The sequence below is a fragment of the Thalassophryne amazonica genome, chromosome 3 (assembly GCF_902500255.1).
Source record: "Thalassophryne amazonica chromosome 3, fThaAma1.1, whole genome shotgun sequence".
In the NCBI taxonomy this organism is placed as follows: Eukaryota; Metazoa; Chordata; class Actinopteri; order Batrachoidiformes; family Batrachoididae; genus Thalassophryne; species Thalassophryne amazonica.
This window is the reverse complement of record NC_047105.1, coordinates 102,994,198-103,021,151: the sequence shown is the minus strand read 5'-3', so window position 1 is coordinate 103,021,151 and position 26,954 is coordinate 102,994,198. Positions and strand designations below refer to the sequence as shown.

General features: G+C 39.9%; 1 protein-coding gene and 2 non-coding genes across 3 annotated transcripts in view; all 3 read right to left on the bottom strand.

Moving 5' to 3' along the window:
• Window positions 1-26,954, bottom strand: part of stimate (STIM activating enhance) — a 64,094-nt gene continuing 37,140 nt past the window's right edge. Inside the window, exon 8 of the mRNA XM_034167189.1 lies at window positions 1-746. Within this exon, the coding sequence (XP_034023080.1) occupies window positions 633-746 (114 nt within the window). The 3' untranslated portion in view covers window positions 1-632. The remainder of the gene's footprint in view (window positions 747-26,954) is intronic.
• Window positions 8,065-8,137, bottom strand: trnar-acg. Its single transcript has one exon. It is a non-coding gene; the product is annotated as a tRNA-Arg (tRNA).
• Window positions 13,005-13,077, bottom strand: trnar-acg. The gene has a single exon. It is a non-coding gene; the product is annotated as a tRNA-Arg (tRNA).

The following is a 26,954-nucleotide window of genomic DNA, read 5'->3' as shown; positions in this document are numbered from 1 at the left end:
CTTCCCAACCACCCCAAAAAAACAAAAAAGCATACTGTTCCACAAATGTCCTGTCAGTATTAAACCAGTGCTACTTTGTTCATATCCTACTTACCTAATGGATTTCACAGTTCATTCAGCGTGCAATTTCATCTTCCAAACATTCACCACAGGAGAGCCTTCACTCGCAACAGAGATCCAACAAGTGCGTGGAGACCTGGCAAAAATGCTGAGCAGTGTATAAAGTTGATTCCAGAGTTTGTACAAGAGTCAACAGTAAAGGGAATTCCTAAGAGTTCGTCATTCACATCCTTACCCCCACTACCTCACAGAGATGGGACAAAGTCACCATCAAGTCACTCTCAAGTCATGAATCAGCAAGTTCCATATCAAGTCTCAAGTCATAATGACCACCAACTGTTTGTAAGCTGACTTGAGACTTGACTTGGGAGTTGCAGACTGATGACTTGAGAATGACTTGATGGTGACTTCGTCCCATCTTTGCCACCTCATATATTTGATTTTCCCCATCGGAAAGAAGTCATGCAAACTCCTGAGGCTGAAGTCAGTCTGTGGAGGAACGTATGTGGGCTTCTGAGATGAGTAGCTACCAGTGGAATTTAGATTTATCGCAATCGAATGAGGCACACGGATCAAACAGGAATCCCCATGCGAAGCTTCTTCTTCTTCACAGTCTTCAGACCAGTAAGCTGTCGAATATCATCCTCGTCAGATTCATCCATTTCGTCATCTGCTGAGAAAAGTATCTTTAAAAAAAAAAAAAAAAAAAAAAAAAAAAAAAAAAAAAAAAACAGGAAACGGAAACATTTTAGATCAAAACAGCTGATTGACTCAGGTGCAGTGTTTGCTACCACTCACAGTTCATAACTGGACACAGTAAAGTCAAGCAACAGATTGGACAACTCTGTACAAGTTCACCTCAAACTCTCACTGGTTTTTGTGTGTATAAGATAGTCAAAATAATCCATTTGAAAGCCTATTTTTCCGGTGCCTAAAGGCTCAGTGCAGCTAGGCACACTGACTTTCTGCAGGTCCAAGGTTGATCTGCATGTTGACTGGGCACGTTTTACACCAGAAGCCCTCCCTGACACAACTCTACATTACATGGACAATGGGTGGCCCTGAACCAGGAACCTTCTGCATTGGAAACAAGTGCACTTTATGGTTTGGTCACCAGTCCTAAGACTTCTTCTATACTGCCTGTGGGGAAAACAATGCACAACAGTAAATTTGTTCCCAGTTAGGATGAGACTTGAAACTTCACATACATTAGGTGGAAACAGATCATGTTGAAAAACTCTTGCAACCATGTGATGGCTAATAATGATTTTTGTACCAAAATAATCTAACAATTGTTATTAATTACACTGTTGATTATGTGAAGATAACTTAATTATCCTTTGGTCAAATTACCAGTAAATGATAAAGTCTATGGATAACTTTCAACCTTGTATTCAAATACTTTTCCATAAAAATCACTTATTTTACAGTGATTTTTTTTGCAACTATATAAGAGGACAGAAAGTGCAAAAAATGAAAAAGCGTTCATATATACTGTACATATATTTGTGTGTGTATACATACACATACACTGTATATCAGTTTAATAGGATAAAGTTAGCCTAGCCTTTAGCAGTAGGCAGTTATATTAGGTTATGCTAACTGAATGGTAAACTATTGTTCTTGCTCAATCACTATCAGCTCACTGATTTCTTTATATATAAAATGTTCTATTTTTATTCCATAAATCCATATGAAAAGTTTTTTTTAATTGTTATTGTGCTGACTACAAGAATGGTCTTGTTTTTTAATTAATTTAACAATTTTTTAAAGTTTTTTTTACTGATGAATAGTTTTCACATATAATCAAACCGTAATTAAAACAGGACAGCACTTTTTTTTTTAATACTGTTGCAACCTTTGCCTGTAGCTTCATATGTTAATGTTCCTCAGGGGTCATCCACCTCTCCCCCTTTTTATGTCATTTTACTACAAGGAAGAATGTTTTGGCAGAAGGCGCTTGTTTGATTCACTCAGTCATTCCATAGCAGTGCTAAAGGATCCTCTGAAGAGATACAGAACCAAACATATCCAGTTTTCACCTTTGGTCACTGGTTAATGTTCAAGTCTCAACCACACTGTAAAACAGGAAGCACCAGAACCCTAAAGACTTGGAAGACAGGAACCTTATGATCCCACATGGTTCTCTTATTGGCATCTCTCAATCTCAGTGATTGAGGACCAAAGACAATCTCTCGATACTGTACGTTCACGGTATGCAGAAAGACTTCTGCTGGCTGCTTCCAGGAAGTCACTGAAAGCCTGAATGTTAGTCGTTAGACATGCTTGCCATTCCGCGTCTCAAATGCTGTATCATAATATCGGCCGTGAGGTCACCTAAAGTAAACTTTTCTTCGTTGACAAAGCCACTGGTCTCCATAACCTACACAACACCAACTCCATGAAAGTAGGAGCTAGAAGACATCCCTTAGGGCCCCTTTACACATAGCACAAATGAGGCCGAATGGGGCAAGGAGGAGAAATCGTATGCCCTTCGTGAAAAATCGGAGCCGCCTCTAATGCCTCATACACCTGTCGCCACAACTATTTGCGCACACCGGCGTTCAAAAGGCAGAGAGTGCCCTGCAAGTTGCCCATTCGATCCCTCTCTTGGCAGGTCTCAGCTAAATTCCAGGTGCCACACACGAGTATCCAATACCACTCGAGGAGCACTTAAAAAAGGAGGGGCCACTCGCTCAGCCAGCACGAAAATAGAGAGCAGGTGACCACTTTCGAGCTGGATGTGGAAATTGTCTGTGTCCCACAAGTGTAGCGTTGCCAAGTAACTCACATGTGGCGTGCCAGAGTGTTGCCCCCCCCACCACCATATATGGCATGCGTACGTAGCACTGGTGGGCCGTGCTCCACCCAGTAACACATGTGGCATGCGTGTGTTTTGCGCCTCCTGCCTCCCTTTCCCCTTCCCCTGCAACACATGTGAGGTGTGGGGGAAGGGGGAGACGACACAACTTGTATGAAATGCTAATATGTACAGTGAGGAAAATAAGTATTTGAACACCCTGCGATTTTGCAAGTTCTCCCACTTAGAAATCTTGAAGGGGTCTGAAATTTTCATCTTAGGTGCATGTCCACTTTGAGAGACATAATCAAAAAAAAAATCTGGAAATCAATGGGCCTCATGTATCAACGTTGCGTACGGCAATATTTGAGCGTATATGGGGTGTACACCAAAATGGCTGCGCTACATGGCATTTATCAATGTGGTCGTTGGCGTACGCTGCGCTGAAAATATACACCAGGTCGAGAGGTGGCGTAAATTATACACCAAAATGAACCAGCACTGGAATCCACATAAAAATGAAAATGATCAACATGATAAACAGTACCATTATACAAATCAATGCATATGTTAGATAAATAACACTTTCTTGATTATACTACATAATAATTAATACAAATCCCGCTTATGCGTTTTAGACAATGAAATTGATAATTACAACTGTAATGTTCTCATTCCCTTCGCCCGTGCTGCAATCAGGTTTTGTCTTCTCCATTCGTTTATTACAATAAAATAAAGAAATACATTTTAAAAATAAAGAAATCTGAAAAATTAGGCGTGTCTTTTTAATTGAGCGAGCAAATATCCACGTCAAGAATTATTGACATGTGAAAAGAGAATACGAGTGGTCAAATTTGTTTTTGAGTGGTCAAAAATTGGAAACCATTCGAAAGATTCAGACAGCTTTCGGTGTCTTTTCAGTCGAGTGAGTATCTGAGAAATTGTTTAACAGCTGGGCATGTTCCAACTTGTCCTGTGAGACTTCCAACACGGAGGTGTTGTTTGTCCCGCGCCATGAGCGGCTGCGTCGCGACGCGCGAATCCGTCCGCACGTCTTTCATTACAAAATCTCCTTTAACAGTGGAATGTGCCGATAAAGTGCTGATCCCGACCTCTTCTGAAACTTCTCTGCTAGTCACACGACGTCCTGCATCAACAGAGCCTTAAATTTGGAAGTGATCTGCTCGTTCCAGCCTGTCGATGGCCGCTCGGGGCGCGGTGCGCCCTCCGCCGCCGTGGGCCATTTTTAATCCAGTTTTAATGGTTCTTAATCCGTGTGATACCGATAGAATCTTCACCGAAATCCATCTGAATCTTTTGAATGGTTTCCAACTGGCTGTCTCTAACAGTTTCTGAAAAAAATTTCATGGAGCAAAGCGGCAGCCTCTCAGCCATTTCCCTGACAATAAAAATCAGACGAGGGGGGTGGACCAGTGCTCACTCAAAGCCTGCCCACAGGCGAATGACGCAACCGACAGGCGTGAAAAAACTCACGCATGCGCACGAAGGTTCAAGCTTGTCTGATGCAAGCACACATGATTCAAATCCATATAGTTTTTGAAAAAAATAAAAAGGTTGCATAGTTTTCTCACAGACCTCGTATTGTAGGCTTTAATGGGTTAATGGCTCATTTAGGTCCTTCAAGCTTTTTTCAGTAAAATAGGTCTGGGGAGCATTAGCGTGGCTAAAATCCTTCATCTCTGTGGGGCTTTGACCCCGCCCCCCCAAATTCTTCTTTATTTACCTCTCACATGCCTGGAAGCTCCTCACCATGTCATTTAAGTCCTTCAGACTTTTTTTAAATTAAAAAAGACTTTTTAATTAAAACCCTTCAGCTTCTGTACTGGAATGGGCTGGTACACCGGAGATCGCAACACAAGTCAAATAAATTTGATTCAGAGAAATAAATTGAAAACATGGCCTAGAATAAAAAAATCTTAATTCTGTATGTTATTTTCCCACATACACAAATATTCTGCCTGTTATTTAAAGAATATTACAGATTGTCGATCAATTTTGACGCTGTCACAGACAAAAGAATTATGAGTGGCGAGCTAAGTGGCCAATTTGGTCAATCAATCAACATGATCTATCTATGAAGCAAGATGCGTCTGTGTGTCTTTTTATGTTTGGATTGTATTATCAATGTTGTTATTTTGTTATTCTTGAATTGCCAATAAAGTTGGCATAGAAATATTGGCACAAGACAATGTTCTCACCTGCCAGTTTCACAAAGATCATTGACAAAGATGAGTCACTTTCTGCCTTAAACAGATGGCTCTCTCTAACATGCTCATGGGGTAGAGATGAAAAAAAAAACAAATTAAAGAAATAAATAATACACAAACACTCGGAGAGATATGCGAGCCACAGACACACAGACAGATAAACAGATGTTTCTTGCTTTATTATTACAAGGCAGAATGTTGTCACACGCCAGCTTTGACAAAGATCATTGACAAAGATGAGCCACTCTCTGCCTTAAACAGATGCCTATGTCTAATGCATTCACACGGAGAGACAGGAAAAATAAAGAAATAAATAAGAGCAATCAAAGATTTCTGATGTCCACCAATCCGGAGCCGGATCACCTCCAAAATTTGGTGATGTTTTCCATGCCCTAATATCTATCTGTGGCGTAAATATGGTGAGAATCCTTGAAGTAGTTTTGATGTAATACTTCAAAGCCCCTATAAAGTGAATCTTGATCCATAATCCAGACCCAAATCACCTCCAAAATTCAGTGGAATCTTCCATGCCCTAACACGTATCTGTAGTGCAAATTTGGTGAGAATACTCCATCTGTGAGGTTTTAGCAACATGGTTAGCAACACTGGTGTCACAGACCGGATGGTCCGCCCCTAAAAATAGGTTCACCTTGTGCATCTGCGCATGCGTCATTTCGGACCACAGCAGCATGTATGAGGTCTATTAGATAATAAACCGACCCTTTTATTTTTTTTTTTAACTATATGGATTTGAATGACGTGCGATTACACCAATCATGCTTGAACCCTCGTGCGCATGCGTGAGTTTTTACACGCGTGCCGGTGACGTCATTTCCCTGTGGGCAGGCCTTGAGTGAGATGTGGTCCCGCCCCCTCGGCTGAATTCCTTTGTTTCACACGCTGCTCGAGACGGCGTGCGTTGCTTTATCAACATTTTTTCTGGACCTGTGAGGAATATCCGAGTGGACACTATTCGAGAAATTAAGCTGGTTTTCGGTGAAAAGTTTAACGGCTGATGAGAGATTATGGGGTGTTTCTGTCGCTGTAAGGACTTCCCACAGAGCACGACGTCGTGCAGCGCTTCCAGGCGCCGTCGTCGGCCTGTTTCAACCTGAAAACATCCTAATTTAAGGCTTAATTTACCTAGGACGTCGTGAGAGAACAGAGAAGATTCAGAAGAGGCCGGCATGAGGACTTTATGCGGACATTCCACTGTTTAAGGACATTTTTTTAATGAAAGACGTGCGCGCAAATTCGCCGAGTCATTTCCATGACGACTCGGCAAATCTGTGTGCGCTGCGACAGCAAAAACACCTCCGTGTTGAAAACCATTTGTAAAATTCAGGCGGCTTTTGATGGCTTTCAACAAGTGAGTAACTGAGAAATTGTTTAACAACTTGGGCATGTTCCAACTTGCCCGTTAAGGTTTCCAATGGAGGTGTTTTTCCTGTCGCGACCCCCCGCGGTCGGGTTCGGCCCGACATGCGACTCTGCCCGCACGTTCTTTCATTACAAAATGTCCGTTAAAAATGGAATGTACGAATAAACTCCTCATGCCGACTTCTTCTGAAAGTTCTCTGTTCTCTGACGACTTACTGGATCAATAGAGCCTGAAATGTGGAAGTTTTCAACTTGAAACGGTGAGACGCTGCCGCCTCGAAGCGCAGATCGCCGTCAGGCGCCGTGGGCCGTCCTTACGGCGACACTACCAGACCAAAATCTCTCATCAGCCGTTAAAATTTTTACCGAAAACCAGCTGAATTTATCGAATGGTGTCCACTCAGTTGTGCCTTACAGTTTTGAAAAAATTTTGATCAAACAAAGCAGCAGTCTCTGAGCCATTCCTAAACAATGAAAAAACGATGAGAGGGTGGGCGACTCCTCACTCAAAGACTGCCCACAGGCGAATGACGTAACCGACAGGCGTGAAAAAAACTCTTGCATGCCCACGAGGGTTCAAGCATGTCTGATGTAATCACACGTGATTCAAATCCATATGGTTTTTGAAAAAAATAATAAGGTCGGATACTTTTCTAATAGACCTCGTACTATGAGACGGAGTCTCTTCACCCAAAGCAATCAAATGGATTAATGGGATTATTAACCATCAAATGATAAAGGTAAAACCTCTTAAATCATTCTAAAGTCAGTTTTAAGCAGAAACAGGGCTGTTTTAAGTGGAAACGAGGCAAATTTCCTTGATGCTTTGAAATGTCTGATGCGCAGTAAATGCATCAGCTAACAGCTCATTTAGCTGTGGCGCTCTGATCACTTCTGCCACCTTTTATGATGAGACAAAGCAGAATTTATTTGGAAATGAATATTGTACAAAAGCTTCAGATATCTGTCACTGAAATAGATGATGACTGGTGTGCAGTTTGAAGCAGAAACGAGGTGTTAATCCATGAACCGCATTATCAGGGGTGACCGATCGTTAGGGGGACCGTTCGGTCGGTGACACCGACAACTGATCTGATGTGAAAGCAATGGCATATTTTAAATTGTAATAGGATAATATCTATGTAATAGCAGTGTGAAATTTATGCATTTTCAAATTCAAATTGCGTTAAAGTAATTAACTACTACTCCTACTACTAAAAACATACATTAGTAAGACAGCAGACAAAGTGCACAACTCAGACTACAGAGATTAACCTCTTGTAAATTTTTTTTCTCACTCACAAAACCCCTCAAAATACAATAGAAGTGGTGAATATGGAAATGTGTTGCTATGAATGGCTCTTTCATGAGGATTACTGCCTCTTTGTATACAAGTTCCATATAAGTAAAAGTGAAACTAACTTGGCAGCATAACGTTTCCTCTCAACACCACATGTCCGTTAATCTATGTGCCTTTATTATTTACCATTTACAAATAAGAGCAAATACTGTACTGCTTTTAAATAAAATGTCTATTTATCTCTCTCACAGACAGAAGGCAGAATTTGGAGGGGAGGAAAAAAAAAAAAAAACCTGCGAGCCAGCCAGGAGTCGAACCTAGAATCTTCTGATCCGTAGTCAGACGCGTTATCCATTGCGCCACTGGCCCGCTATGAAAGCACAGCTGTGAAAAACAATACATGTGCAGCACAGTGCTCCTTCCCCCACACACTGCATGCCTCAAAAGTGAAGGAACTTCATTCTGAAGTCAGCTGCAATTAACAAGCAGGACAAACAGAGGAGCTACCTTACCAGCACTGTTTATGGTACACTTAAATATTTATTTATTGAAAAGAAACAAAGAGCAGCTTCATGTTTTTGTGATCAAAATTTTAAATGGTCCAAGCAGAATTAGTGATTATGAACACAGGTTTAAAATAGCAAAACAGCAGCCAGTTTCTCAGTCTGTCAAAGAAAGATTCCTGTTCTTTATAAAGAAGAGGATTTATACGTGACGCCAGCAATAATCAAAGACTACAACCCCTGGCAATAATTATGGAATCATTCAGTTGTTTAATTTTGTAGAAAAAAGCAGATCACAGACATGACACAAAACTAAAGTCATTTCAAATGGCAACTTTCTGGCTTTAAGAAACACTATAAGAAATCAGGAAAAAAAATTGTGGCAGTCAGTAACGGTTATTTTTTTTAGACAAAGCAGAGGGAAAAAATATGGACTCACTCAATTTTGAGGAAAAAATTATGGAATCATCCCTAAAACTAACACCTGCATCAAATCAGATCTGCTCGTTAGTCTGCATCTAAAAAGGAGTGATCACACCTTGGAGAGCTGTTGCACCAAGTGGACTGACATGAATCATGGCTCCAACACGAGAGATGTCAATTGAAACAAAGGAGAGGATTATCAAACTCTTAAAAGAAGGTAAATCATCACGCAATGCTGAAAAAGATGTTGGTTGTTCACAGTCAGCTGTGTCTAAACTCTGGACCAAATACAAACAACATGGGAAGGTTGTTAAAGGCAAACATACTGGTCGACCAAGGAAGACATCAAAGCGTCAAGACAGAAAACTTAAAGCAATATGTCTCAAAAATCGAAAATGCACAACAAAACAAATGAGGAACGAATGGGAGGAAACTGGAGTCAACGTCTGTGACCGAACTGTAAGAAACCGCCTAAAGGAAATGGGATTTATATCCAGAAAAGCTAAACGAAAGCCATCATTAACACCTAAACAGAAAAAAAAACAAGGTTACAATGGGCTAAGGAAAAGCAATCGTGGACTGTGGATGACTGGATGAAAGTCATATTCAGCGATGAATCTCAAATCTGCATTGGGCAAGGTGATGATGCTGGAACTTTTGTTTGGTGCCGTTCCAATGAGATTTATAAAGATGACTGACCGAAGAGAACATGTAAATTTCCACAGTCATTGATGATATGGGGCTGCATGCCAGGTAAAGGCACTGGGGAGATGGCTGTCATTACATCATCAATAAATGCACAAGTTTACGTTGATATTTTGGACACTTTTCTTACCCCATCAATTGAAAGGATGTTTGGGGATGATGAAATCATTTTTCAAGATGATAATGCATCTTGCCATAGAGCAAAAACTGTGAAAACATTCCTTGCAAAAAGACACATAGGGTCAATGTCATGGCCTGCAAATAGTCCGGATCTTAATCCGATTGAAAATCTTTGGTGGAAGTTGAAGAAAATGGTCCATGACAAGGCTCCAACCTGCAAAGCTGATCTGGCAACAGCAATCAGAGAAAGTTGGAGCCAGATTGATGAAGAGTACTGTTTGTCACTCATTAAGTCCATGCCTCAGAGACTGCAAGCTGTTATAAAAGCCAGAGGTGGTGCAACAAAATACTAGTGATGTGTTGGAGCGTTCTTTTGTTTTTCATGATTCCATAATTTTTTCCTCAGAATTGAGTGATTCCATATTTTTTTTCCCCTTTGCTTGGTCTAAAAAAGTAACCGTTACTGACTGCCACAATTTTTTTCCTGATTTCTTATAGTGTTTCTTAAAGCCAGAAAGTTGCCATTTAAAATGACTTTAGTTTTGTGTCATGTCTGTGATCTGCTTTTTTTCTACAAAATTAAACAACTGAATGAACATCCTCCGAGGCCAGTGATTTTAGATATAAGCAAAACTCAATGTGCATATTTATTGTCAGAATTCCTCCCAGTCAGCACTGACAAACCTCAAGGTAAATGTTCACCCTCTTTTTAAATCATTAATAATTATGCTTCATCCTGTCAGTGGAAAGCACAGAGACAACTGTGTGCACAGCTGGGAGTCTGTGTGGGAAATGCACAGTAGGTGACCACACAATTGTTTGTATATGTGCTCCCAGTGGAATACACACAGCGTGCATAAACAGCTGAGCAACATCTAACACAGATGCCAATATGTGCACGTGTGGGTTTATTTGTGACACATCAATGACTGGAATTACCATGAGTTCCCAAAATATACTGTGGTCCACATGTTAACCATGAAGACATTTACTGTTAACGTGGTAGCAGTATACGAAAAAAAAATGTCTTAAAAAGTGGACCTTTACTCTAAAGGTGTTTGGGCCTGTTGACTTCTCTTTCCCTTCTGGCTAATCCCCTGGCCAGCACAGTCTGAGCAGGAAGAATGGAGAATTAATGTGTTTACAGTGCATCTGGAAAGTATACACAGTACCTTTCCATATTTTTTTTTATGTTACAGCTTTATTCCAAAATGCAGTAAATTATTATTTTTTTCCCTCAACATCATATCAGTATCATAAAAGCGCTGTGAATACTTTCCAGATGCACCGTATGTGGAAAGCACTCCATGATTGACAGATAAGAAGGTTTTATCCAAGAAACTGCATATTTGAAGGGAAAAAAGCAAAGCATTCGTTAATGTTTTTTTATCTCATTGGAGGTGTACTGCTGTTCTGTTTTTAGCTGGTGTCTGCTCTATGCTAATACAGCCAGATAACTCGCAAAGACTTTGAAAGAAAAGCAAAGCATAAATATGTTTGTAAAGCTCACCATGGTTGTGCTTCTCTTGCTCATTGTGTCACCACCACGCTAAGACACAGTGAGCTAACCCAAACTACTTCAAAGTACTCAAACTAACTGGTCACCACATCCAGCAATATATCTAAAATATGGGCATGGGATTACAAGTACGCACAGCGAATGTCTTCCACCGGCACTTTGATAATACTGTGAATGGGTACAGATGACTAAATTAGAGTATGTGCAGCGGGTAGGGTGCATAGTGTGCATACAGTAAGACAGTAAAACAGACTGTTAGATAATATCTGTGCTAATTCTTTATTTTATGTTAGCTATCAAGTATTTGTGTTATTTGTTTGGAAGTTCTGAGAAATATAAGTTTTACTTCATCATATGTCCAAGTTTCAGACACAGGGAGATCTCCCCCTGTTGGTGAGAGCCAGTAACATTAGAAATGTGAGACTAAACCACACCCATTGTTAACACCCACATTGTATAAAAGTGTTGTACAAGTTACTTTGTGTGCCTTTCACAAGATGGACACTGTCTGTGAGGGTCACAGACCTGGTTTCTAATGTGACCTTTAATAAACGCAAAATGAGAAATATAGTTGTTTGGTTTTTGGTAAGGGGCAGAATCTTGCATAAAAGAGCTGTGGGAAATAACAAGACTGCACAAAGTATTCCATTCAATTTATGTGTACAGTGCCAAATCACAAGGCACTTCACAAGAGCAAGGTCCAGTAATTGTGGACCCAGCTCAGTTAGCTGACTATCCGTTCTGGCAACCACAGCAAATTAAAATAATCAACATAAGCAATACAATGCACAAGAAATTTATTGTACATGGTCAATGCAAAACTAATTGCAACTAACAGCAATAACAAATACAACTGATATACATACCATAACATTCAGTAACAAGAAAACTCAAAGATGAAAAAGAGATGAGTCTTTCACATGGAATTAAATGAGTCCACACAAACAAACTGTCTTATCTCAATAGGCACACTTTTCTACAAAGGGCTGCATGACAAGAAACAGGAAGAAAATTACCTGCTGACTTTTTCTAAACCTTACAAATTGTAACACTTTTTTAAGTTGGCTCAAACATTCTCTTTTTTCAGTGTACAAAGATGGCTGATGGCTTGCTTGAAAGTCCATGGAGTTAACTTCTCAGCAAAAAAAAGAGTAAGTTTCTATCTCATATCATTAAAAAGTTATTTATGATTTAGTAAAGCTTGGTCTCAGCCGTCGTATACGACGGCGTCGGCTCCAGAGGGTTAATAAACATCGGAACTGGGGTTAGACTGTTACCCTATCAGGACCAACAGCCTTCCTCGCATTCCCCAGGCTTCTTCTGGCAAACACTGAGCCATCCACACTCCATCCCTTTATGCATTAATGAGCTCATCGTGCCACTGCTGTCAACATGGTGACACCTAGACCATCCCTCAGACATGGGGCTTCACATAGGCCATTCCAGTTCTATATAGAAAACCTACGGGTGACATCACACAGGCTTTGTCCTGTAATATTTTATATATATATATATATATATATATATATATATATATATATATATATATATATATATCTGTGGACAAGTGCTTATAAAACCTATGTTTGGAAGACATCAGGCAAACTGTGTGACTCCTACTTCAGAGACATTTTGTTCAAACCTACAAAAAAACAAAAAACCTCAAAATACAATAAATCTCGTGAATGTGGAGAGTTCTCTTAACTCACTCATAACAGATGTGTTACTATGAGTGGCTCTTGCATGAGACTTACTGCCTCTTTGTATACAAGTTCCATATAAGTAAAAGTGAAACTAACTTGGCAGCATAACGTTTCCTCTCAACATCACGTCCATTAATCTATGTGCCTTTATTATTTGCCATTTGTAAATAACAACAGCAAATACTGTACTGCTTTTAAATAAAATGTCTATTTATCTCTCTCACAGACAGAAGGCAGAATTTGGAGAGGAGAAAAAAAACCTACGAGCCAGCCAGGAGTCGAACCTAGAATCTTCTGATCCGTAGTCAGACGCGTTATCCATTGCGCCACTGGCCCACTGTCACACTGCTGGCAGTAAAGACATAATACAGGCACAGCAGTGCAGCACAGTGCTCCTTCCCCCACACACTGCATGCCTCAAAAGTGAAAGAACATCATTCTAAAGGCAGCTGCAGCAAACAAGCAGGAAGCACAAACACAAAAGCTACCTTATCAGCACTATTTACTGCACACGCAAATATTTATTATTTAAATATCAAATTGAAAAATACAGCAGCTTTTTGTGAAGTAGAAAGCAAGCAAGCATAGATTTAAAATACCAATAAAAATGTGCTATGGCCAGTGAATACTTCCTACTGGTATTTGGTAACAACGGGCCTTATAGGAGAATGTGCAAACAAGGCAACATAAAATTATAATGTAGCACTAAATTCATACCCACATGTGGTCTACCTTAACTGTCTGCCTTATAACAAATGTGCGGGGGCTCCGCTATGAATAGTGACATCATGCGAGATCTCTCTATTTGAGTAGGATTTCTCCTCTATATCAATCTTAAAATAATACACTACATACTGTATTTTGTGGATGAAGCTCCTGGGTTTTAAGCAAAATTAGTTTTAAATATTACAAATAGTAAGTCAATGATGATATTAATAAAAAATAACAATTTTATTTTTCAAAATATTAGAATCTGATTTTTGTTTATGTGCAAAAAAAATGTCTTTAAAATGGCTACAAAAGTGTACCTTTAAGAGTTTTGTGTGTGTGTGTGTGTGTGTGTGTGTGTGTGTGTGTGTGCGTGTGTGTGTGTGTGTGTTGCAGAGAAAGAGTTGCTGTCTGTTCTTATTGACTCCATGCTCTCAAACAGCAAGGTAGATGTTAAATAGACTTATTGCTTATTTAAACTGAAGCAGTGTGTTCATGTATTAAAAATAATGCCGCTGTGTGACGAGCCCCTGGCGTGAAAGGATGCACACAAGTAAATCAACTGATAATCAAAAAAACCCTTCAAAAAACACCTTCATGGGACAGATTCTTATTGGATTTGTTCAGAGCTTTACATATTTTAATCCTCACGGTAGACAGTGCATTTATCGATGCGACTTTTGAGGAAATGTTACACTCCAGAGCCTCACATGAGGCTGTTTTTCACAGGAGGCAACAACGTGCACACACTGTTGGAAAAGTGCCAAAACTCATAACGACATGAAAAAATAAATGATTTGAACACTTTAGAAAGAAAAAATGGACTTGTCCAGTTCAGGAAAGGTAGTAAATAATCTGTGTTGTCCAATCATATTTCTTTTACTTGTCCCCGACAATCGGACAAGTGTTAATATAATGGCTGAACTGTTTTATTTTTGTTGTTTTTGATGGCTTGCAACACATCCCTCCAGCAGGTGGCACCCTAGGCAACCACCTATATTGCCTATGCCAAGAGCTGGTGTCGCAGACCGAACCGTCCACCCCTAAAAATTGGTGCGCCTGCCTTCATTGTGCATGCGTCATTTGGGACCACAGCAGTACGTCTGAGTCTGACTCTCTTCACCCAAAGCGATTAAAGGGAATAATGTGATTATTAATCTTCAGATGACAAGGTAGAACCTCTTAAATCATTCTAAAGTCAGTTTTAAGGAGAAACAAGGCCGTTTTAAGCAGAAATGAGGCAATAATTGGTGCGTCGTTTCAGACGCTCTGAAATGATGGAGGCGCAGTGAACTCAGCAGCAACAGCTCATCTGGCTGTAGTGCTCTGATTGCTTCCTCTGTCTTTTATGATGAAATAATGATAAATTTATGAGGAAATGATTTTTATACAAACGCTTCAGATATCTGTTGCTGAGATAGATAATGACTGGAGTGCAGTTTGAAGCAGAAAGGAGGTGATAATCGGTGAACCGCGGCTGATGCACAGAAATGTGCGTGCATGCACAGTGAAGTGAAGTCATTTTTTTGGGGGGGGGTTCAGTCTGTGACATCGGTACTGGTCACCATGTCACCCTGTCAATCAAGACAACGGAAGAAGCTTGTACTTGCTGACTTGTCATGCAAAATCTGTCACAATAAAGGTCATCCATGATGGCAGACTGGACACTGAAAAACTAGTTTTCTTAAAAATACATTTGTATGCAAAAGTTTGGGCACCCCTGATAATTTTCATAATTTTTCTTTATAAATCAGTGGTTGTCTGGATCAAAAATTTCAGTTAAATATATCATAGCACAAGAACACACTGATATTTGAGACGTGAAATGAAGTTATAGTATTTACAGAAAGTGTGCAAAAATTATTAAAAAAAAATTAGACAGGTGCATAAATTTGGGCACCCTTGTCATTTTATTGATTTGAATACATTTAGCACTAATTATCAGAACACAAAATTGCTTTGGTAAGCTCACTGACCCTTGACCTCCTCACACAGGTGAATGCAATCATGAAAAAGGGTATTTAAGGTGGCCATTTGCAAATGTTTCCCCTCTTTGCATCTCTTCTAACGAGTGGCAACATGGGAGCCTCTAAACAACTCTCAAATGACTTGAAAACAAAGACTGTTCAACATCATGGTTTAGGGGAAGGACACAAAAAGCTATCTCAGAGATTTCAGCTGTCAGTTTCCACTGTGAGGAGCATAGTGAGGAAATGGAAGACCACAGGCATAGTACTAGTTAAGGCCCGAAGTGGCAGGCCAAGAAACATCTCGGATAGGCTGAAGCAACGGATGGTAAGAACAGTCATAGTCAACCCACAGACCTGCTCCAAAGACCTACAACATGACCTTGCTGCAGATAGTGTCTCTGTGCTTCGTTCAACTATACAGCGCAATTTGCACAAGGAGATGCTGTATGATGCTGAAATGCAGAGGAAGCCTTTTCTGCCACAAACAGAGTCACTTGAGTTATGCTAAAGCACATTTGGACAAGCCAGCTTCATTTTGGAATAAGGTGCTGTGGACTGATGAAACTAAAATTGAGTTATTTGGACTTAACAAGGGCGGTATGCATAGCTGAAAAAGAACACAGCATTCCAAGAAAAACGCTTGCTACCTACAGTAAAATTTGGAGGTGGTTCCATCATGCTGTGTGGCTGTGTGGCCAGTGCAGGTACTGAGAATCTTGTTAAACTTGAGGGTCACATGGATTCCAATCAATATCAGCAGATTCTTGAGAACAATGTTCATGAATAAGTGACAAATTTGCAGTTACGCAGGTCTGGATCTTTCAACAAGACAACGACCCTAAACACTGCTCAAAATCTACTAAGGCAATCATGCAGAGGAACAAGTACAACGTTCTGGAATGGCCATCTCAGTCCCCAGACCTGAATATTATTGAAAATCTGTGGTGTGATTTTATGTGTGCTCTCCATGCTCGGAAACAAAAACAACAAACCTGAGATGTTTGTAAAGAAGAATGGTCCACGATACCTTCAACCAGAATCCAGACTCTCATTGGAAGCTATAGGAAGTGTTTAGAGGCTGTTATTTATGCAAGAGGAGGATCTACTAAATATGGATGTATTTTTTCTGTTGGGGTGTTGGGGTGCCCAAATTTATGCACCTGCCTAATTTTGCTTAAAGAATTATTGCACACTTTCTGTAAATCCTATAAACTTCATTCCACTTCTTAAATATCACTGTGTTTGTCTGCTATATGATATATTTAACTGAAATTGCTGAACCAAACAACCAATGATTTATAAAGGAAAATAATGGAAATCATCAGGGGTGCCCAAACTTTTGCATACAACTGTAGTCAGATGTGCCAGCCATTGCACCATTGGCCCAGTAAAAGAGAATGAGAAAGAGAAAGTGAGAAAGAGAGGATGGTGAAATGAAATGTTTCTGATGAGGGTGACTGCTTTTATATGCTGTTTATAAGAAACAAACTCCATGCATGCTTTTTTTTTTATGAAGACTGGGCTGAATCGCTGCTCTTTAACACCTTGCCTCAGCTTTTCTATCAGGGGGAGGAAGGGGGGAACACTATGGACACAGGCCATATTGCGTCATTTCATACTGCAATCCTAGATGCAGGTTGAAGAGTTTCATTTATTGTCTGATATTATCCCCAGGCCATCTTTGATCACAAGAGTGTGACAAGAGACAGCCTTGAACCTGTCACACAGTCAGACCAAATATGCCACCACACTTGTTTCAAAATACCAATTTATCATCTAGGACAACCAAAAACCACACAGTGTATACCGGGCATTACAAGGGTGATTCTTAGACTACGGGCACTTATTATGTACTTTGATCATATTGTATGAAAAACAGAAAAAAGGGGAAATTTCACACTTTTGTAGTTATCTTTACAATGAAAGTGTGTTAAGAAATTAGTTCTAGTAGTCTATGATGACTTTTTCACCTTTTTTCAGCATCATTATATGCAAATATTGCCATTTTGTGCTTGTCCCACACCCAGACTTTTGATCTTCAATGATAAAAATGAATGGTAAAGAAACATTTTTTCTAATGTTTTAAAATATCTCTGAATAAAATATCAGTAAAATAATCAAAACATAATTAGACCACACAGATTAAGGAGTGTTACTACCGCTTTAAGGACGGCCCACAATGGCGCACGGCGCGCCGCGCTCCGAGCCGCGATCGACGGGCAGAAACGACCATTTCATTTCTAAACGGATGGCTGTATGGCTCCGGAACCATCGTGTGCAATTTCTCTGGTTATCACAAGAGCTGGACAGCAGCCATTTTCCAGCAGTTTTCACTTTTAACAAGAGATTTTGTCATGGAAAGCCGCGCGGAGGCTTCATGACGGAGCCGCTGATGGAGCGAGACAAAGAACACCTCCGTTTTGGAGTGTCAGAGGACAAGTTGGGACATGCCTATCTCGGTTTTCAGTGGCTTACCAGTCAAGTGAGTATAAGAGAAATTGTGGAGAGCTGGGCATGTCCCAACTTGTCCTCTGACACTCCAAAACGGAGGTGTTCTTTGTCTCGCTCCATCAGCGAATCCGTCGTGACGCGCGAAGCCTCCTCGCGGCTTTCCATGACAAAATCTCTTGTTAAAAGTGAAATCTGGGGAAAATGGCTGATGTCCAGCTCTTGTGATAACCAGAGAAATTGCACACGATGGTCCTGGAGCCATACAGCCATCCGTTTAGAAATGAAATGGTTGCTTCTGCCTGTCGATCGCGGCTCGGAGCGCGGTGCGCCATTGTGGGTCATCCTTAAAGAGGTAGTAACACTCCTTAATCTCTGAAGCCCAAAAAATTTTCACCGAAAGCCAAATGAATTTTCCACATGGTTTCCAGCTGCCTGTCTCTAACAGTTTCTGAAAAAATTCTGATAGAACAAAGCCCAAATCATTCCGCCATTTCCTCGCAATGAAAATCCGACGAGGGGGGTGGACCAGTGCTCACTCAAAGCCTGCTCACAGGCGAATGACGCAACCGACAGGCGTGAAAAAACTCACGCATGCACACAAAGGTTCAAGCTTGGCTGATGTAAAAGCATATGAATCAAATCCATATATTTTTTGCATAAAATAAAAAGGTCCGTTACTTTTCTAACAGACCTCGTACATATTGATATATTTTGTCTGTTGGCAAATATGTCAGTGTGTCATGGAGTTGGGATGCTGCACTGAGCAAAAGAATTTTCCCAGTTTACAGACAAAATATGATGCGTTTGAGCAGAGATTGGAGATCTGGAAGCATGAAGTTATGTTCCCTCACTAAGAGTAAAAACCAATCATTCTCAAACAAATTAGGCAAGGTTTTTTTCCCCACTGGTTTTTAAATGGAACCTTTCTTACTGGTTGGCATGTCTTGGTGAGTCAAGACATCAATTAAACAGTTTGAGCACATTCAAAACATTTCTGGTTGTGTTACAGCTACTGTATTTGCTGTATTTTTACTAGTTTTGGAGGTCCTGCAATTTATATTCCAAAGCAACTTATGTCCAAAGATAGGGATGTACTAGTACACGCAGACCAAGAAATAAATAAATCAAGGTTCGTGCATAATTAGTACAGTAGAAACAAGAAGCACAAGAGATATTTAGGTTATGTTCTTCAGGCAAGTGTATACCTTTATATTCTTTCCAGATTGTTACAAAATGTTTTACATCTTCTGAAACATATATTTTTAAAAAATAAGTAAATCTTACATTCAGCTGCAATGTCCTTTTTCCTCTTCATGATGCATTTTTTTTTTTGACAGATGGAACTCCATGTCTTGAAAATATGGTAGTTTAGTATTCGACCACAAGTCAGAAGACGTGCAGCAAGAAAAATGATTTGTGATAAATTCAAGCACTTTTAATGACCAAGGGCCTTGGATTTATTTTCCACCAATTCAAAAAACTTTCAAGGATTTCAAGGTACCATGGGAACCCTGGTTATGTTTTCATGTGAAAATTAAAGTAAGATGCATCAATAAGAGAAGTGGCTAACAAGCATTGTGATGTGTGTGCGTGTATGCTTGTTTCCATACAATTCAGGACATTTTTTATGATAACACACTTTCAATATCAGGACACTCAGAAAAATGAGGCCACTTTCCATGTCACCATTTTTCCGAGCACTCTCAAGCCTTCTCGACCCCTCCAACATGCTCCCAGACCAAAAATCTCAGATGTCTTTACATATCACAATTTTTTGGAAAATAAGTGTGTAAATATGTTTGTCATTTTTTGCTCATCTTCAATTTCATCACCTCGTGGCCAGTTTTGAAACTTAACACACTTTTCAGACACTTTCAGTGTGATCTTATTGTACTCATAAGCCACAAAAAACTCACAGTGTCCTCACATGTAGCATAAATATCATGTTTGACCAAAATATAGCCCTAGTCAAAATCTCAACAGATGGACATATTCCTGTAAGCATGGGTCAGAATCAGTTTGATACCCAGGTCTCTAGGACCTTGGGAAAGGCATATGCCCATTTTTCGCATTTGTCATACATCCAATCAGAGCACTGCAGACGCAGCACCATGAATACTGATTTCCATATTAATGGATTTTGGGCATTATATGTCATCTATGTAATTTATTTATTTATTTCGGGTGTTTTTTTTAAAGTCTAGTCGGTGGAGGGGGGGGTTCATCATCAGCCTGGTGGGCTGCCAGGGTGATAATGCTGCACAGGAAACATGGGACATTATCTGTACAGAAGCACTGCCAAAATTCATGCTTGCACTCACTGAGGACTCATGAAGCTAGGATGGCACTGATAGCAGAGTGAGGGTCATTTTTTTATTTTTTTTATTTTTTAAACTTTTCCAGTGCCTTTAACACCATCAGGGATGCGCTACGGAGTGAGAAGCTGACAGCGATACAGGTGGATCCCCTCTTGTGTCATGGATTGTCGATTACCTCAAGGGCAGACCACAGTACGTGTGCTTGCAGCACTGTGTGTCAGATGTTGTGGTCAGCAATACCGGGGCACCACAAAGGACTGTGCTCTCTCCTTTACTCTTCACCCTTTACACCCTGGACTTCAGCTACCAGACAGAGTCTTGTCATCTTCATAAGTTTTATGATGGCTCTGCTGTCTTTGGTTCCATCAGCAAGGGTGATGAAGCTGAATACAGAGCTGTGGTCAATGACTGTTTCCTGGTGTGAGCGAAACCATCTGCAGCTAAATGTTACACAGACAAAGGAGCTGACTGTGGACATGAGGATAGTCAGGGCACCGCTGATCCCTGTTTCCATCCAGGGGTAGAGTGTGGACATGGTTGAGGATTACAAATATCTGGGGGTACACACTGACGATAAGATGGACTGGGTAAAAAAAAAACTGAAGCCAAGAAGGGTTCTTTCCTGAGGAGGGCCTGGTCCTTTAATATCTGCTGGACCAAGTTGAGGATGCTTTACTAGTCTAGGTGGCTAGTGCTATCATGCTTGCTGTTATGTGCTGGGGCAGCAGACAGACAGCAGACTGACGTCATGGTGGAAAGCTGGAGCACTTTCAGTTACAGACTCATTCCACTCCAATGCGCCACAGGAAATCATTCCTGCCTGTGGCCATCAAACTACAACTTCTCCCTCTGAATGTCTGACACCCTTATCCCACTGTCTGGACTCATTTTTCATGTCCACATTCTGTTTGTATTGTATATTTGTATTGTTGTATATTTAAACTTGTTGTGTACTGTTGTGTATTTAAAATTCTAACTATTTTCTTTCCTTCTTGCTATTTTGCATTGAACACATGGAACAAATTCAAGTTCCCCCTGGGATTAATAAATGATTCTGAGTCTAGTTGGCTTCTTGGCTGTGAAGCCAGACTGCTCTTGTTGATAAGCAACAATTGGTACGAAATCTTGTTAAGCCTGACCCTTGCAAGCACCTTTCCCAGCAGAGAGCAGTGTAATACCCCTGTAGTTGTTGCAATCCAGGCGGTCACCCCTTCACTTCCAATGTACAGCTAGAAGAGAAATAATTTCCTCCAGAATGTAGAGATGAAACCAGTCTCTCTGAGTCCAGACTGAAACAAGGACAAAGCAAGCAATCCTTGTTTCAGTCTGGACTCAGAGACTGGTTTCATCTCTACATTCTGGAGGAAATTATTTCTCTCTCGCGCTTGTTTTGTCATGAGAAGAGCAACTCCATGTCCTTGGAGGAGTTCAGGTCTAATAACGCAAACCTCTGGATTATCCATCTTCAGATGTTCTACCACCTTTGTGATCTCACAAACATTTGGTGGTTCCCAGTTGAATGTGGGACCATCCCCTAGAACCCTGGTACTGGAGATGTTCAACCTCCTGGCAGGAGGTACAACTGCTCAAAAGAACAGGTCCAATGCCACAGTACAGCTGAAGCATCTGTCAGGATCAAGTGATGGAACGAAGTGTTGGTTTGGAATCGGTTTTAATTTTTCCCGAAGAAGACCAGGGGTCACAACATTAGGGGAGGTGATGGTCTAGTGCTTAAGCGTTGGGCTTGAGACCAGAGGATCCCAGTTCTAATCCCAGCCTGACCGGAAAATCACTAAGGGCCCCTGGGCAAGGTCCTTAATCCCCTAGTTGCTTCCGATGTGTAGTGGGTGCCTTGCATGGCAGCAGCCTCACAATGGGGTGAATGTGAGACATTTGATGTGTGAAGCACTTTGGGCATCTGATGCAAATGGAAAAGCGGTATATAAATGCAGTCCATTTACCATTTACATTACTGATGATGAGTCATGATGACAGACTCTTCCTATCTCTGTCTCAAAGACTATAATAATACAGTTTTCAGCTCTCTGTACAGCCTGGAATTTCTGTACAGCCTGGAAATCATACATTGTGATTTCCAGATTTTTTGTGTGTGTGGGGGGGGGGGGGGGGGAATTATGTCTCTCACAGTGGACATGCACCTAAGATGAAAATTTCAGACCCCTCCATGATTTCTAAGTGGGAGAACTTGCAAAATCGCAGGGTGTTCAAATACTTATTTTCCTCACTGTATATAGTGCCAAATCACAACAGAGTTGCCTCAAGAAGCTTCACACAGAGCAACAGTGGTAAGGAAAAACTCCCTCTGAGGAAGAAACCTCAAGCAGACCAGACTCAAAGGAGTGACCCTCTGCTTGGTCCATGCTACAAACATAAATTACAGAACAATTCACAGAAACAATTCACAAAACAAATATACAGGAAATGCAAATAGGATGAATAAATGGGGCAGTGGTGTAGCACTTTATATCAGTTCTAGTCATCACTGTGAAATTGTTAAAAATATGCTTTTATTTGGAAAATGTCATGGAATGTGTTACTGTGGAAATTAACAGCAAAAAATAAAAATATATAATTATAAGCTGTGTTTACAGAGCACCAGGATCAAGCTGGAAAAGCTGACTGAGATGTACAACATAATTATAAAATAATAAGCTTTTATTTGTTTGTGGATAACATACACTTCTTAAATCCTCATAGGCAAATACATACAACTGAATTTATAAATACTGTGTTTTGTATGGGAATGTATCCAGTGATTACCCATCCAACTAGGATAACTGCAAACACATCGACACTTATTGACAATATTTTGACACGTTACTGTGGGGAATTTAGAGGGGGGATTACTTATTAGTGACATCAGTGATCATTTGCCAGTTTTCTAGTTTTCAGTTCTTTAGTTGATAAAATTGACCATACTGAAATTACAAATTTCAAAAGGAAAATACCAGAGGAAACTTTGGAAAATCTCAGAATCGATTTAAGGGATCAAAACTGGAGTGACATTTATATTGAGAACATTGATCAATCTTATGAATCATTCATTTCTATTATTTCCAGTTTACAGTTGCATGTAAAAGTTTGGGCACCGCTGATGATTTCCATGATTTTCCTTTATAAATCATTGGTTGTTTGGATCAGCAATTTGAGTTTAATATATCATATAGCAGACAAACAGTGATATCTGAGAAGTGAAATGAAGTTTCTAGTATTTACAGAAAGTGTGCAATAATTATTTAAACAAAATTAGGCAGGTGCATAAATTTGGGCACCCTTGTCATTTGACTGATTTGAATACATTTAGCACTAATTATTGGAATCCAAAATTGGTTTGGTAAGCTCATTGACCCTTGACCTCCTTACACAGATGAATCCAATCATGAGAAAGGGTATTTCAGGTGGCCATTTACAAATGTTTCTCCTCTTTGCATCTCTTCCAATGAGTGGCAACATGGAAGCATCTAAACAACTCTCAAATGACCTGGAAACAAAGATTGTTCAACATCATGGTTTAAGGGAAGGATACAAAAAGCTATCTCACAGATTTCAGCTGTCAGTTTTCACTGTGGGGAACATAGCGAGGAAATGGAAGCCCACAGGCACAGTACTAGTTAAGGCCCGAAGTGGCAGGCCAAGAAATATGTCAGATAAGCTGAAGCAAAGGATGAGAATAGTCATAGTCAACCTACAGACCTGCTCCAAAGATTTACAACATGATCTTGCTGCAGATAGTGTCTCTGTGCATCGTTCAACTATACAGTGCACTTTGCACAAGGAGATACTGGATGAGAGAGTAATACAGAGGAAGCCTTTTCTGCATACACACCACAAACAGAGTCGCTTAAGGTATGCTGAAGCACATTTGGACAAGCCAGCTTCATTTTGGAATAAGGTACTGTGGACTGATTAAACTAAAATGGAGTTATTTGGACATAAGGGGCGGTATGCATGGCAGAAAAAGAACACAGCATTCCAAGAAAAACACTTGCTACCTACAGTAAAATTTGGAGGTGGTTCCATCACGCTGTGGGGCTGTGTTTCTGTATAATCAGTTTTTAAAGCTATGAACAATTGATGCTGAGAGAAGATATATAACAACAAACTAATTAATATTATGCGATCTTGTAAAAGGTAGTACTATAGTGATTTACTGGAAAAAATAAACATTACAGGAACTTAGAAGCTTTTAAATGAAATAAGAAAAAAGTTATAAAGAATATCCTGCCTTTTTTGTTACACAAACACTGATACAGTTGTTAAGGAAAATAAACTTATACCAGATCATTTAATGATTACTTTGTTAATGTGATTAAAAATCGTTGGGCTTGAGACCAGAGGATCCCAGTTCTAATCCCAGCCTGACCGGAAAATCACTAAGGGCCCCTGGGCAAGGTCCTTAATCCCCTAGTTGCTTCCAATGTGTAGTGGGTGCCTTGCATGGCAGCAGCCTCACAATGGGGTGAATGTGAGACATTTGATGTGTGAAGCACTTTGGGCATCTGATGCAAATGGAAAAGCGGTATATAAATGCAGTCCATTTACCATTTACATTACTGATGATGAGTCATGATGACAGACTCTTCCTATCTCTGTCTCAAAGACTATAATAATACATTTTTCAGCTCTCTGTACAGCCTGGAATTTCTGTACAGCCTGGAAATCATACATTGTGATTTCCAGATTTTTTGTGTGTGTGTGGGGGGGGGGATTATGTCTCTCACAGTGGACATGCACCTAAAATGAAAATTTCAGACCCCTCCATGATTTCTAAGTGGGAGAACTTGCAAAATCGCAGGGTGTTCAAATACTTATTTTCCTCACTGTATATAGTGCCAAATCACAACAGAGTTGCCTCAAGAAGCTTCACACAGAGCAACAGTGGTAAGGAAAAACTCCCTCTGAGGAAGAAACCTCAAGCAGACCAGACTCAAAGGAGTGACCCTCTGCTTGGTCCATGCTACAAACATAAATTACAGAACAATTCACAGAAACAATTCACAAAACAAATATACAGGAAATGCAAATAGGATGAATAAATGGGGCAGTGGTGTAGCACTTTATATCAGTTCTAGTCATCACTGTGAAATTGTTAAAAATATGCTTTTATTTGGAAAATGTCATGGAATGTGTTACTGTGGAAATTAACAGCAAAAAATAAAAATATATAATTATAAGCTGTGTTTACAGAGCACCAGGATCAAGCTGGAAAAGCTGACTGAGATGTACAACATAATTATAAAATAATAAGCTTTTATTTGTTTGTGGATAACATACACTTCTTAAATCCTCATAGGCAAATACATACAACTGAATTTATAAATACTGTGTTTTGTATGGGAATGTATCCAGTGATTACCCATCCAACTAGGATAACTGCAAACACATCGACACTTATTGACAATATTTTGACACGTTACTGTGGGGAATTTAGAGGGGGGATTACTTATTAGTGACATCAGTGATCATTTGCCAGTTTTCTAGTTTTCAGTTCTTTAGTTGATAAAATTGACCATACTGAAATTACAAATTTCAAAAGGAAAATACCAGAGGAAACTTTGGAAAATCTCAGAATCGATTTAAGGGATCAAAACTGGAGTGACATTTATATTGAGAACATTGATCAATCTTATGAATCATTCATTTCTATTATTTCCAGTTTACAGTTGCATGTAAAAGTTTGGGCACCGCTGATGATTTCCATGATTTTCCTTTATAAATCATTGGTTGTTTGGATCAGCAATTTGAGTTTAATATATCATATAGCAGACAAACAGTGATATCTGAGAAGTGAAATGAAGTTTCTAGTATTTACAGAAAGTGTGCAATAATTATTTAAACAAAATTAGGCAGGTGCATAAATTTGGGCACCCTTGTCATTTGACTGATTTGAATACATTTAGCACTAATTATTGGAATCCAAAATTGGTTTGGTAAGCTCATTGACCCTTGACCTCCTTACACAGATGAATCCAATCATGAGAAAGGGTATTTCAGGTGGCCATTTACAAATGTTTCTCCTCTTTGCATCTCTTCCAATGAGTGGCAACATGGAAGCATCTAAACAACTCTCAAATGACCTGGAAACAAAGATTGTTCAACATCATGGTTTAAGGGAAGGATACAAAAAGCTATCTCACAGATTTCAGCTGTCAGTTTTCACTGTGGGGAACATAGCGAGGAAATGGAAGCCCACAGGCACAGTACTAGTTAAGGCCCGAAGTGGCAGGCCAAGAAATATGTCAGATAAGCTGAAGCAAAGGATGAGAATAGTCATAGTCAACCTACAGACCTGCTCCAAAGATTTACAACATGATCTTGCTGCAGATAGTGTCTCTGTGCATCGTTCAACTATACAGTGCACTTTGCACAAGGAGATACTGGATGAGAGAGTAATACAGAGGAAGCCTTTTCTGCATACACACCACAAACAGAGTCGCTTAAGGTATGCTGAAGCACATTTGGACAAGCCAGCTTCATTTTGGAATAAGGTACTGTGGACTGATTAAACTAAAATGGAGTTATTTGGACATAAGGGGCGGTATGCATGGCAGAAAAAGAACACAGCATTCCAAGAAAAACACTTGCTACCTACAGTAAAATTTGGAGGTGGTTCCATCACGCTGTGGGGCTGTGTTTCTGTATAATCAGTTTTTAAAGCTATGAACAATTGATGCTGAGAGAAGATATATAACAACAAACTAATTAATATTATGCGATCTTGTAAAAGGTAGTACTATAGTGATTT